Consider the following 14,195-nt stretch of genomic DNA (forward strand, 5'->3'; position numbering starts at 1 on the left):
AAAAAGCTGTGAGCAGAAAGGCTGCAGAAGAGCCAGCAAAGGGTATCTGCTGGGGACACTTGTGCACAGCACAGCTTGTCCCCACCAGCTGAAGTGCTGCCTGAGCCGGGGTCAGCTGGGTCTGTGTGTACACAGGGACACAGTCCTGCCCCTCACCCCTTGGAATGTCCACCCAGGGCAGAGCCAGCGCCAGCCAGCTTTGCCCCGTGAGTACAAAGCAGCCCAGGTCCCCGGGCACAAGTGCCAAGCAGGAAGGAAGAGGAGCGACACCTCGGGGACAGAGGTCAAAGTGCACAAGTTTATTTTCTAGAACAAAGGCTAAAAGAAGCAAGTTTCTTTCCTTTTATTTTAAGAAGGACAAAAATTGTTATTAAAACATCTACATTATTATCAAGATACTAGACCTTATGAATATTTAATATTAAAGTGTGGTATTCTTAAATTTTTAATACACAGACATTTTAAAAGGACCATTAAATTGATTACTGCCCAGCTGAGAAATGCAGCATCCTTCTCCACTCCACCCCCGCCCCGCTCGTCATGCCATGTCCCTGCCTGCCAGGGGCCCGCACGGTCCTGCCTCAATGCTCTGGGCCTCCCAGCTAGGGGCCCTGGAGGGGTCATCAAAAGTGCATTCTGCCCCCCAATTCCCTGCCTTGCCCTGTGGGGGTCCAGCTCTGGCCAGGCCAGGGAGCCCCAGGTCCCAAAGGCCCCTGGACAAGATAATAGGCTGAAGATGAAAACTCTAGACTCTAACCCTGTTCCTTTGGGGGGGAGACAAATACAAATCACCTTCTTTCCCTGAGCACTGTGTGCTCTCCCCACTAGACTGGGTGGTCTGGGAAGCTGCCAGGCAGAGCTGGGCCCACATCACCTCTGAACCGCAGCTCGAGTCCCTCTCTCCTTCACAAGTAGCCCGACGACCCCTAAAACCCTCCACATCACACAAGGATGGCTGCATTTTCTAGCCAAATTCTTAATCTTTAGCCTTCATTAGAAGTGATTCCTTGGATACCACACACATATATAATATTATATAGAGCGATATATTTAATACCTGTGTATATATGCATCACAGGGGCGACATATATACACACTAAAAACAAGGCTGGTGACAACAGACTGCAACACCACAGATCAGGGAAAACAAGTATCGTCGACACTCACAGCCACAGCCACGGCCCCCACTTAGGGTGTGCTCTCTCCTCCTCTCCAGCCATGCCACCAGCACCCGGGCTCTGCAGTGCTGGCCTGCTGGGGGCAGGGGGCAAGGAAGAGGGAAGGGTGCATGCCAGGAAAGGTCGGGCAATGGCGGAAGAGAGGCGGGTTCTCTGTAGCCCCAGGGGCCCATCGCTGTCAGCGCACGCGTCAATCCTCCATCTGGGAGAAGGGTGGGACAGTCCCCTCTCTCCATCTCACCCCCCAGCCTCCGGCCCTGGCTCCTTCCGGGGCTGCCTCACTCCTTGTGCCAATGATGTGGGGCATTCTGGAATGTCTGGGGAGCCAGGGGAGGCTGTGTCTGCCCATGGGGGGGTGGGGCGGAGAGGAGGGGGTGCACACAGACATGTCAGACGAAGGGCTGGGAGAGGCCTTGGTAGGTGGGGGCAGGGGCTGAGGGTCAGCTGGGGTCCTAGGCAGCTGGCAGGGCTGGGGACCAGGGAGGGGCTGGGACAGAAGGTTGTAACTGTATGTCTGGGTCTAGGGGAGAGGATCGTGCTGGGTCCCCAAGAAAGAGGAGCCAAGTCCCATCCTGAAGTGGCCTATGGTGTTCAAGATTGAGCCCCCCTTTTTCCACATCTCCCAGGCCCCCACTCACCCACCCCCTACTCCTCAGAACCCGAGCTCCTGGTGCCCTGCCCTTTGCCACCTCTTCTGGGACTGGCGAGGCAAGTATCCTCTGCTGCTATACTCCCCACAACCACCCCAGGAGGGCACTGTCTGTGGGTGCTGACATGACCAGCCCTCCCCTGGGCAGCCTGCCTGGGACCCCAGCTGCACACTGACTGTCACATCCCCACTAGGGGCCCAGAGGCTCCAGCCAACAACTGGCCCTGAGTCTTCTGACCACTGTTTTCATCCCAGCTCAGCTTCCTGCTGGGACCCTGGGCAGATCACATCTCCCTTCTAAGCCTCAGTCTTCCTATCTGCAAAATGGGGTCTGTGCCAGGTCATGTCTGGAGGCTGTGAGGATCTGCAATCTACATTCTCTGGCCTATGAGGCAGCAGGGTTCCAGTGGTGGCATCATCAACAGGCCCCAGACTCCTTATTCTAGCCCAGCTCCTCCCACCATTCTAACCAGAGGGGAAACTGAGGCCCCAGGGGGCAAGTGACCAGTACAGTGTCCCGAGCTCCACCCTGGGGTTGCATTTTAAAGCTAATTGGGGCCTCCTGCCCTCTGCTGTGTCCTGATCTGTCCCCCAGGGGTGGGGGGTTGGGAGGGGGCAGGGAGAAGGACCCTCCTGCTACAGATTCAAATGGGGACTCCAGGCTCCCCAGCCCTGAGCTTTGGGCCCCTTTAGGAGCAGACAGAAGTTAAAGCTGTAGGCTGAAGCTGGAGGGGTCGCCAGCCCCTCCCTCCCCAACCAGGAGAGCCGTGGGGGTGGGGGAGGGTCTGCCCAGGTTTCAGCAGGACGAGGACCCTGGGACCCTTGGGACTGCAGCATGTGCACCTGGGTATGCACACCTGGGGCACGGGGCGGAGAGGATGGCCGGGGCCCCAGGGGGCTGGGGGCTGCCTGAGGAGGGCGGCCCCCACCCCCGGCTGGCCTGCCCTGGCCGTTCTACCAGGCCCTCTGTCCCACCCAACCCCAACCCCAGGATTTCGCCCATAGCCAAGACCTGGCCCTACTCCCCAGTGGTGGCAGCAGCAACAGGGGTTTCTGGGGTGGCACCAGCAGTGTCCCCGTCCTCCTGCAGCAGGAAGTTGTATTTGCCAAAGTCATCATCCCGAGGGCACAGCAGCATGTCTTTGCGAGCCTTGGCCAGCTTCTGCTTCAGCACCTCGCGCCGGTCCAGCCACTCGTTGAGCTCCTCCTGTCCGTGGGCGCAGCGGCACTTGTCCCCATCTGGGCAGGCCTTGCCCTTCTGGAGCCTGTGGGCGGCAGGAGGCTCACTGCCCCAGCTCTGTGTCCTTCCCACCCCGGGGCTGGGACCTTGGGCTGGCCACCTGACCTCCCCCAAGGCAAGCCCCTCCCTGGGCAGCTTCCATCCCAGCTCAGGGAACATCCGGATGTCCCGGCCCTCTCTGGGATCTGCCCTGGGCTGCGGAGCAGAGGTCTGGGCAGGTCTGGGCGCCCCGCTCCAGTATCAGCCCTTCCTGCCCGCCCCCACAGCTGTCCTCATACCCAAGACCCCACCCACCCACCTCCACCTCCAGGCAAGGGGAGCCAGAGCTGGCCATGGCCTCATCTCCCCAGGCCCACCCCACGTCCTGTCAGGCCCTGCCAGGGAAGCACCTGTCACAGAGCCGGAACTCGCCCATGGGGAAGCGGTAGGCCCAGCCGCTGGCGTCACTGTCGGACGTGAAGACCTTCTCCTTGTGCTTCTCAGACTGTATGTGCTGCTGCCACTGCTTCTTGCTGTTGCTGTTCTTGCCACAGAGCCAGCAGTGGTAGCCCATCTGGGGAACAGCCACCGTTGGTGCCTGGCCCCCACACCTCTGCCCGGCCCACCTCCCTCAGGGAGGCCGAGCTCCCTGAGCTCAGGGAGGCCACCGGCCCTCTAGGCAGCCCCTTGGGCACACCGGGGCAGGCGTTACCATGATGTCTGCGTAGTCCGTGGGCATCTGGATCTGCTTCTCTCCTTCCCGAGAGCTGACTGGGGTCCCTTCTCCAGGCTTCCCTGGGTTGTGTTTTTTCAGCCACATGTCATAGGTCTGCTGCATGTCCAGGACTGGGCAGGGGAGGAGGGACAGAGCGCCTGGTGAGGAGGGCTTCCCCATTTACCCTGCCTCGTGATCCCTGCTTGATTTGGGAGCTGTGGGCACCCCAGGCTCTGCTGATTGGCTGCCCTGATTGGTCAACCACAGAGGCCCAGAGCAGGCACGGCCTGGTGAGGATGGAGAGGGGCCCAGGCAGCAAAAGGGTGCCCGAGAGTGCCTGCGATGGATTGAGATGTCCAGCAGTGAGGAGACACCGGCTGAGACTCCCCCCTGCCCCGCTGCCCACTCACTCTTGTTCTCCTTCATGAACGTCCACATGTCCCTCTCCTCGGGGCTGTGCGCGAAAGAGCAGTTCCCCACGTACTGGCACTTGCGGCCGTTCTGCGCGTGGATGCAGAGCTGTGGGGCGGGTGTGGGCAGAGCCTGCTGAGTCCCGCTGACCGTGTCACTGCCTTGGCTGGCAGGCAGCCCTCCTGGGACCCCACAGTCCCCTGCACCCCACCCCTGTGCTCACATCGTATTGCTGTGGGAAGTTGCGAATGGATGGCAGTGGCCTCACTGACACCCATTTCCTCTTGGCCTTGGACATCACCAGAAGGACCCGCCGCTCCTTGGTCCAGCTGCAGGACAGAGAAAGGAGCTGGTTGGGGAGAAGTCAGGACAGAGCCTCGGGGCTGCGTGGCCTCCACTCCGTGGAGCTGGGGCTGCCCCATCCTGCCCATGCCCCTGCACGGTGCCTGGCTCACCAGTGCCGGGCCTTGGCACTGCAGTACTTGAGGTCCTTGTCAGGCTCCACCACCTGCCCATTCCTCCAGCACTGGCCACACACAAACTTCATCTGCAGATCGAAGGTGCTGGGCCCGTGCGTCCGTGGAGCACCCTGGAGGGGGACGGGGAGAGCAGCTGGTGAAGCTGTAGGCACCAGGTCCGAGGCCCTGAGGTCTGTCACACAGGTGGTCTCTGGGAGAGTTGGGGCTGCCCAGAGCCTTGGAATGGGCTGGTTCACTCCCTGGTCCTACCAGCAGGCTTCTTAGTGGATGGGACTCCTTACTGAGTGCTCGTGTGGCCTTCTCTGGCTGCCCCCACCTCACCTCACCCCCTTGGAGGCCTGCTCTGTGGAACCACTGTATTTCCTAGGGCAAAGCATGCTACTGCCCTGCTTTTGCACATGCTGTTCCCTCTGCCTGGAATGCCTTTCCTCCATTCTGTATTCAGCTTATTCTAGAAACTATCTTCGAGAACTCAAATGCCATCTCCTGCAGGAAGCCTTCCCTGGAGCTCTTCTAAGTCACAGCCGCCCATTCTAGGGGTTCCCATCATCCCTGAACTGCTGTATGTTGACTGGCTCATCCAGTTATGGGTGCTAGGCCTACAGAGAGCAGGCAGGGGTTCAAAAGGTGGGCGGGCAGGGAGGAGGATGCCTTGAGCAGCAGGACAGACATCTGGGCAGCCCTGGACTCCATCCCCTCCCTCTGGGGCAACGTCTCGCTCATCTCTTAGGCCCCAAGCACCACGTTCCTTCCCTGTCCTTTGAGCCAGCCTTTGCTTTGAAGGCAGAGGGCCAGCCCTCCTGTACCCCTGGGACAGGGTAGGGATGAGAGATGCCACCCTGAAGCCCCTCGCCCAGCTACACCAGCCAACCTGCTGCTCTGTGAATGTACCATCTGCCCCCCCTCCCCAATACCCTGTCTTCCCAGGAGCCTTGGGCAGAGTCACCCCTCACTTTTCCAGGCTGGAGGGAGCGAGCCTTCTGCCCTGGGAGCTCCACTAGGGCGGGAGCTGTGGCCCACTCCCCTGTGTCTTCAGCACTGCCAGCCCAGAGCTGCACTGCGGACAGACCCCTGGCCTGCGCTGGACACCTCACTGGCCAGCTCAGCCCCAGGAGAGCACGTTCCAGCGCAGCAACAAGGTGAAATCACACCTGTGGGACTGGGACTCGCCTGCGCAGGAGCAGGCAGAGGTCTATCCACGTGGCTGTTGATTTCTGGGTGTTCCCCTCGATCCTCACAAGCAGCATGAGAGGCAGGCAGTGCTCCTGTCTCACAGGCAAGGGGAGGGGGCACAGAAGGTGCTCAGTAGAGCAGCGACCCTGGTCCTGAGCTCCTACCTCAGGTGCCACAGCCCTGGGAGGAGGGTGGGGTCATTCCCACCTGCCTGAGCACAAATAGGCTCAGAGGTTCCCAATCCACCATCTGCAAGTGGCATGAGGACGGGGGCCTGGCGGGAGATGGTCACTCATGCTCCTTGGTGGGATGGCACAGATGAGCCACGGGCACTGGGCCTGGGCAGCTTCTGCCCCGGAGTCCCCTCCATGGCCACGTGGTATCACTGGCTTCACCCTCTGAATGGCAAATAAGCAAGAAGCCTCACACCATGGTCAGGCCTGGCACAGAAGCTCTGTTCTCAAGCCAGGCCTGTTCTCAAGCGTGGCATCTTGCGTGGGCAGGGTGGGACCCTGGCAGCAGGAAGAAGCCCCTCATGGCACCCTTGGGCAGCTGGGCCTGCACCTTGTTTCTTGGTGACCCTAGTAGCACCACTGGGCAGGAATAAAGGAGAAGCAGTCAGAGAGATAGGAGGTGTCAAGGACTCAGTGTAGAGATGGGGTCTTGCTATATTGCCCAGGCTGGTCTTAAACTCCTGAACTCAAGTGATCCTCCCACCTCAGCTTCCTAGGTAGCTGGGATTACAGGTATGAACCAACATCCCCAGCTGGTGTTCTCTCTCTCTCTCTCTTTTTTTTTGATACAGGGTCTTGCTCTGTCGCCAGACTAGAATGCAATGGAGTCATCATAGCTCACTGCAACCTCCAACTGCTGAGCTCAAGGGATCCTCTTGCCTCAGCCTCCCGAGTAGCTGGGACTACAGGCATGCGCCACCACACCCAGCTGGGTGTTCTCTCTTTAGAAGGTCCCAGCTGAGCCCCTCACTGCTTCTCTCCCAGGCTGCTGGCCAAGAGCAAAAGGAAACCACAGAGAGGGGTGAGGGGGAGAACAGGACTCCACAGGAGACTGATGGGGGAGGGCAAGAAGAGAGGACCAGGAACGAGGAGGTTAGGGAGGGCAGGCTTGGAGGGTGGCATCCTTGCCCCAGCCTGGCCTGTGCCTAGCCCCAGGAAGCCTGCCCTGCTTGCTGGCCCCCTGCCACACCCAGGCGGGTCTCATGAGGGGTGGGTGGCACAGCCTCCTCCTGAGTTGATCAGTCTGGCATGGGTGAAAGGGCCATCCTCCATGTGTGGACAACACAGAGGCCTCCCCTTACACTCATGGTCTCCCTGGCCCTGAGTCCCCACTCTGAGCCCAGTGACCCCACTGCTATCTAGTCACAGTGATCCCACTGTCTGGGGAGGGTGTGAGCCTCAGGGTGGCATAGCACAGCCTGGGTCAGCTCCTCTGAGCCTGCTGCCTACCCCAGGAGCTGGGCAGGGCAGTGTTATGGTCCCCATTTTACAGCTGAGGAAGCTGAGGGTGATGGGGTCATAGTATGGCGTGGTAGGGAGGGAGCAGAGCTCTGGACAAGGTGTCAGAGAACTTGGGATCTGCCCCACTCACTGTGTCTCCAGGCAAGTCACTAATAATCTTTGAGCCTCTTTCCCCATCTGTAAGAGCCACAGTATCACAGCCCATGTCTTTAGGGCCACAGAGAAGAACCAGAGGGACAGCAGGGGACACCATCAGTGGGTGTCAGCTTGGTCAGCACTGGGGTATTCACATAGTCTCAGAGTATCTCCCAGGAGATATTTAATAATTGCAAAGGGGAAAGACCTAACTTTACAACAAAGAAAGCTTTGCAGTGGAGGAACTTTTAATCAAGTTACCAAAGTATCACCAGTGACGGGACAAACTGAGATGATACGCCTGCTGACGTGTGAGCCGAGGAGGACACACCACCTAACCCAGATGGATGGATTGTTTACAGAACACCTGGCTCCTCAAAGATGTCAATGCCATGGAAGACAAAGAAAGACCGAGAACTGTTCTAGATTAAAAGAGACCAAAGAGACATAACAATGCAATTCGTGACCTCTGAAGAATGGTCTCAGTGTGAATCCCACGCTGTTGGTGACCACACTGGTCAACAACCACACTGGCTGTAGGAGAGTGTCCTTGTTTTCAGGAGATGCAGCTTACTCTCAAATGGTTCCGAGGAACAAAACAAAAATGGGTATTTATGTACATAAATGTGTGCGCATATGTACACACCACACACACACACACACATACACATCCCCCAAGTGAGCACAGAATGTGGTAGAACCACTCTGGGGGATCCGGTAAAGTGTACACATGAATTCTTTGTCCTATTCTTACAACTCTCTGGTACATATGAAATTATGTCAAAGTGAAGAGATGGGACGTCCCCAACATGAAGCTGACCCTGGGGACTTACCAAGCTGCTGCTGGCCTTGCCTGCATGGGCCTCCATCTGCTGCCAGTACTTCTTGGATTCCTGAACGATGTCTTCGTGGGTCATGCCTAGGGAGGTTGGGGGTAGACACAGGCATCCTTGAAGGGTTCAGGGAGGAAAGAGGCAGGGAGCCTCGAGGTGCCAGGACCACTCAAGGCCCACATGGAAGAACCCCATCTCCACTTAGGATCCATCACAGTAAGACATGGGGTGCAGAGGAACCATATGATCATCTGCAAAATGGGAACAAATTCTTCTCTCACAGGGAGTGAGAGAATTAAATATGGCCAAAGAGAGAGGGAAATGCAGCAGAAAGACAGTGGCTCTGGGCCACGCTGGCATTCCTGTCTCTTGGGCCAGTGGCCCAGCATCCTTCCCTGACCCACCTCCCCAGCAGGGCCTCAAACCTGACGCCTGTTTGGCAGCCTTTAGCCCCTGGTCTCAGGGCTGCATGCCTGCCCAGCCAGGCTCACCTTCTCATCGGGGTACACGGCTCTCACTGCCAGCCCTGAAGGGCAAACACCCCAGCCTGCTGCCTCAAAGCCCAACCCTTGAGGCACAGCCTGACCTCCTCCTAACGCCCTCTAATCTTCCTAGTGCCTTTCCCATGTCAGATTCACCATCCACCTTCTCCTCTGGATGCTGCTCCACGGCAGTGACTCATCAGAGGTCACTCTGGGCCAGGCACTGCACCTGCCACCCGGTACTGACAGCCCATACCTCTCCTGTGAACTCCCAGACCCCCGATCCAGCGCCTGCTCCACGTCTCCACCTGAGTCCACCAGGCGGCACAGACTGCCCACGTCCCACCCTAAGCCCCGATGTTAGCCCAGACTGCTCCTCCTATGACCTCCTTCTTAGACGTGGCAGCCCCATTCTTCCCGTTACTCTGACCTTGGAGTCAACCTTGACCCTGTCCTTCATCTCATACTTCCCATCTGGTCCATCAACAAATTTTATTGGCTCCACCATCAAGATATACCCAGCATCTGACCACTTCTCCCACTTCCACCGCCGCCACCCTGGCCTGAGCGTCCCTCTCTAGACTCCTGGCCTCTGTCCTCGCCCCTCCATTCTCCGTTCAGCAGCCAGAAAAACTTTGAAAAATACCAATCAGATCACACAACTCCACCCACTAAAACCCTCCTCGAGACAGGGCCCGTCATGTTTAGAACAATCCCAACTATTTCTGTTTATGGCCTCGAGAGTCTTACACGCTCAGATCCCTGCTGACCTCTTGGGCCTCACATACCCTCCCCACCCGGCCAGCACTGAGCTGCTCTAGCCCACGGACAGGCTTTTTGCATGGAGCCTTGCTGTGGCCTCTGCCTGGAGTGTGCCCTGCCCTTCTCTGCTCAAGTGTCACCTGCTCAGAGGCCTCCCCTGGCCATCTTACCTGAAGTGCCCCACCAGAGTCCCTCTCTATCCATTGCTCTCACTTTCCTCACAGCCCTGTCTCACCTGGAATTACTTTTTTTTGAGACAGAGTCTCACTTTGTTGTCCAGGCTACAGTGAGTGCCGTGGCATCAGCCTAGTTCACAGCAACCTCAAACTCCTAGGCTCAAGCAATCCTTCTGCCTCAGACTCCTGAGTAGCTGGGACTACAGGCATGCACCACCATGCCCAGCAAATTTTTTCCATATATTTTTAGTTGGCCAATTAATTTCTATTTTTGGTAGAGATGGGGTCTCGCTCTTGCTCAGGCTGGTTTTGAACTCCTGATGTCGAGCAATCCGCCCACCTCAGCCTCCCAGAGTGCTAGGATTACAGGCGTGAGCCACCGCGCCCAGCCCTGGAATTATATCACCATGTTTCATTGACTCTAAGAAGACACTGACAGTTAGATGCACCACATTTTATACAGCAACACACAAAACACTGCTGATTATTTAACAAATCACGACAGGCAGCGGGGAATTGTGCTTCCCGGGTCAGATGGAACGTGGGATTTATTGAACCCTCGCACGTGGCCTGTCTTGCCTCCCCTTATAAATGTGAGTTCTCTGAGAGCAAAGGCCTCCACTAGTTCACAGCCAAGTCCCCTGACACAGAGAAGGTACTCGAGTGAGCACCTTTTTTTTTTCTTTAGACAGAGTCTTACTCTGTTGCCTGGGCTTGAGTACCATGGCATCAGCCTAGCTCACAGCAACCTCAAACTCCTGGGCTCAAGCAATCCTGCTGCCTCAGCCTCTCAAGTAGCTGGGACTATAGGCATGTGCCACCATGCCCGGCTACTTTTTTCTATATATATTAGTTGGCCAATTAATTTCTTTCTATTTACAGGAGAGACGGGGTCTCGCTCTTGCTCAGGCTGGTCTCGAACACCTGACCTCAAGCAATCCGCCCACCTTGGCCTCCCAGAGTGCTAGGATTACAGGCGTGAGCCACCGCGCCCGGCTGAGTGAACACTTTTCACCTCCACGGCAGCTCGGTAAGGCGGTGATGAGGATCGCCCTTTCGCAGACGAGCGGAAGGAGGCCCAGAGAGAAGGGACTTGCTCACGACCGCCTAGGCAGCAAGCGCGGAGCTGGGGCAGGAGCCCGGGTCTGACCCCCTCCCCCACCCCCATGCTCCCCTGGCAGCGCCTGCACAGGAGAAACCCAGGATCTTTCGTGCCAGTATGCTCCGAGAGCAGAGCTTGTCTCTGTGCTGTCGGGACACGCCGGCTCCCCTGGAGCGCCCGCCCCACAGCGTTGCCCTCCCCTGAACGCTCAAGCACCCCCAACTGGCCACAGGGCCTGGCCTGTCACCCTCCGGCCAGCCCCGAGCTCCCCTAGCCTGCCTGCCCCTCACCTGAGTACTGCTGCAGCAGCCAGACCTTGAGCTCGATAAAACTGTGGGCAAAGTGGCAGCTGTCCTCTCGCAGGCACCCGTAGCGCACCTCGTGGCGGCACACGTCGAACTGGAAGTGCTCCTGGAACTGGCGGATCTTGGAGTACTTGAGGGAGGTGGAGCGGACGATGTGCACCAGGCACCTGGCGGGCAGGGCGCAGGGGCAGAATGCAGGCCACCCTCCAGGTAGGGCCACCCGTCCCAGCACCAGGCTTCGCCCTGGGCACTTCCCGACCTATGAACTGACTCTAGAACACGGATGGTGTGGGAGGGAAGAGACCGGGGTCTCATGCCCAGACAGTCTGGGCCTGGGTCCCAGCTCGGCTCTACTGGGCCCCTTGCCTCAGGATTTGATCCGATTCTGCTCAAAGATGGAGCTGCCAGCAGAGGAGGGCCCCAGGCCCCACCCCCCTGCTATGAGGCCAAGAGAAGGCAGTGTCCTCGGGTGGCAGAAGGGGCATTTCCCTCAGGTTTCTGGCGTGATGCTCCAGAGCCAGCCCTGATCGCAGAGGAACAGTCACCAAGCACCTCCCCGGGCCTGGAATCTTAACTGCCCTCATTGCCAGCCTAGGAGATCAGATCATCAGCGCCTTTACAGACGAGGAAACCCAGGGCTGGAGCAGCTGAAGGGCATAAAACAGGCCATGGGCAGGACCAGGAATGGGACCCAGGTCTGTTCCTCCCTAGGGCCCGGGCTCCATCATCCCCACTCGGGCAGAGCGAGGGGAGCAAGACAGAGCAAAAGTCGGTGTGCCAAACCGCGCCTGCGCCTCCCTCACTGCCTGACGCTGGTGTCACGACAGTGGAGGGTGCCAGGCAGGAGTCAGAGACCCGGCACCCACCTGCCTGCTGAGTAAGCTACTTCCAGGCCTCGGCTTTTTCCTCTGTACAAAAAAACAGGGGCAGTGACTCTGCCCTCAAACGACTGCTGAGATAATTAATTAAAATGGCCAAGCTAAGGCCAAGCGCGGTGGCTCACGCCTATAATCCTAGAACTCTGAGAGGCCGAGGCGGGAGGATCGCTGGAGGTCTGGAGTTCAACACCAGCCTCAGCAAGAGCAAGACACTGTCTTTACTAAAAACAGAAAGAAATTAGCTGGACAACTAAAATATATATAGGAAAAATTAGCTGGGCATGGCGGCGCATGCCTGTAGTCCCAGCTATTCGGGAGGCTGAGGCAGAAGGATTGCTCGAGCCCAGGAGTCTGAGGTTGCTGTAATCTAGGCTGATGCCACGACACTCTAGCCCGGGCAACAGAGTGAGACTCTATCTCAAAACAAAACAAAACAAAACAAAACAAAACACAACAAAAAACCAAGCCAAGCTTGGAATAGAGTAGATGCTCAGTAAATAAGGTTCCTATCTTTTCCAGGTAGAGGCTGAGTCTGAGTCAAATTCTACCTCTTGCCTTGACACCCTAGGTCTACCCTTTGGCCTCAGCCTTTCCCCAGCCATCTGGCCGTCCCAGGGCACTCTCCACGGGTCCCCAGCTCCCGGCCCAGGCCGTGGGTCCCACTCACTTGTTGTTGTAGAAGCTGTGCTTGGCAGCCAGGTTGGAGCAGACAGACGGAGAGTCCTTGGTGCCTTTGCTGATGATCCGAGGTTTACTGTCAAAGCAGATCTGCCCAGGGAGGGGGTAGGCTGGGACTCCGCATGGCCACCTGGGAAGTGGGTGGGCTGGGACCCCGCATGGCCACCTAGGGAAGGACTGCTGGGTCCCTGCAAGCCCTGCCCTGGGTCAGGAGAGTGAGGAAGGACATTCTAGGGCCTCTGGCTCTAGTTCACAGATGACCTGGGCCTCGGCACCTCCTCCCTCTCTCTGATCTCACACACCAGATGCCTGGGACAGGGGCTACTCCCTGTCTTTGAGCCCGTTTCCTCAACTGCAAACCAGGGATAACCACCCCTGCTTTGTCTCCCAGGTTCACTGTAAAGGTCAAAAAACAGATAAAAAGGAAGTGCAGGTGCTTTGTAAACTAAAGGCTGCCACCCGGCTTGTGCATTAACCCTTTGCACTCGGATGTTGAGTGTGACTCGACACGGTTAGCAAAAATTATGGAGATTAAAATTACTCTTTGAATGTATCAATAATTTGAAATATAAAAAAATCCAAATAAATAAGTTTGTATGAAAAGAAACTCGTTTTTTATTCTACTGCCGTGCTTTGTAAAATCTAGGGCATTTAAAAAATTAAATCCTGAGTAGAATAAAGGAATCAAGAAAAAAGCAAGCGACTGCAAAGGGTTAAAATTCCCAGGCCAACTGCTTCAAGGAGAGTCAGCCCAAGTCTGCCTGCTCTGAGAGTCAGGGCACAGGCTGGCTGTGCATTGGATTGGGGTTGGGCTACGCTGCACCAGACCCTCCAGCAGCCGCACCTGGAGCCCTTGCTCCATGGACATGTGACACTGCTCCTGCCTTCAACATGCTACAACTGGGTAGGGCCAAGATCACTACAGGAGCCAGGCAGGGTCTTCAGTGACAGCTCTGGGAGGAAGTTAACAACAGCTTAGTGGAGCTGCTAGAATCAGAGCTGAGCCTGAGGTCTGAGACCCAGAAACACAGGAGAGCACTCCGGGGAGAGGGCAAAGCCAGGACACAGGCAGGGAAGTGCTGCAGGCACCGAAGCCAGCCCAGCTGGACGGGAAGGTGTGTGGAGGGAGACGTGAAATGCAAGTCCATGGACACCTTGCTTCAGATGGCTGAGGCATGCCAAACACACCATACCCCAAGTGGGATTCGGGAGCAGCCCTGGACGAGCCTCCAAGTCTGCCCATGTCACAGGGACCCGGCTGTAAGGACCACTAGTGGCAGCTGCCTGGGTTTGAAGCTCAGCTCTGCAGCATACTAGCTGTGTGGCTTAGGCATGCTCACTCCTCTGAACCTTCAGCATCTGTATAATGAGGACAGCACCTGTCTACCAGTGCCGCTGCGAGTATGGGAATGAGCATCTAAACACCCACTGCCCAGCCCGGCCTGCGACCCACTGCTAAGGAAAGAGCAGGTGCGAGGGTTATGATTCTTCTCTGTGGCCTCAGTTTCTGCCTGGCTGGATAGTACCTGGGCTCTAGCAAGACAG

At 57.3% G+C, this 14,195-nt stretch overlaps 1 protein-coding gene across 1 annotated transcript in view; it reads right to left on the reverse strand.

Annotated features, from left to right (window-relative positions):
• Positions 1-278: 278 nt before the first annotated feature.
• The window catches only part of ZC3H7B (zinc finger CCCH-type containing 7B), a 54,722-nt gene continuing 40,805 nt past the window's right edge, over positions 279-14,195 (reverse strand). The window contains exons 15-23 of the mRNA XM_012741889.3: positions 12,640-12,740; positions 11,080-11,261; positions 8,268-8,353; positions 4,628-4,761; positions 4,396-4,501; positions 4,172-4,280; positions 3,759-3,892; positions 3,457-3,620; positions 279-3,092 (exon numbers count right to left, since the gene is read on the reverse strand). Coding sequence (XP_012597343.1) covers positions 2,846-3,092; positions 3,457-3,620; positions 3,759-3,892; positions 4,172-4,280; positions 4,396-4,501; positions 4,628-4,761; positions 8,268-8,353; positions 11,080-11,261; positions 12,640-12,740 — 1,263 coding nt within the window. The 3' untranslated portion in view covers positions 279-2,845. The remainder of the gene's footprint in view (positions 3,093-3,456; positions 3,621-3,758; positions 3,893-4,171; positions 4,281-4,395; positions 4,502-4,627; positions 4,762-8,267; positions 8,354-11,079; positions 11,262-12,639; positions 12,741-14,195) is intronic.

Source organism: Microcebus murinus, chromosome 10, assembly GCF_040939455.1.
Source record: "Microcebus murinus isolate Inina chromosome 10, M.murinus_Inina_mat1.0, whole genome shotgun sequence".
Lineage (NCBI taxonomy): Eukaryota > Metazoa > Chordata > Mammalia > Primates > Cheirogaleidae > Microcebus > Microcebus murinus.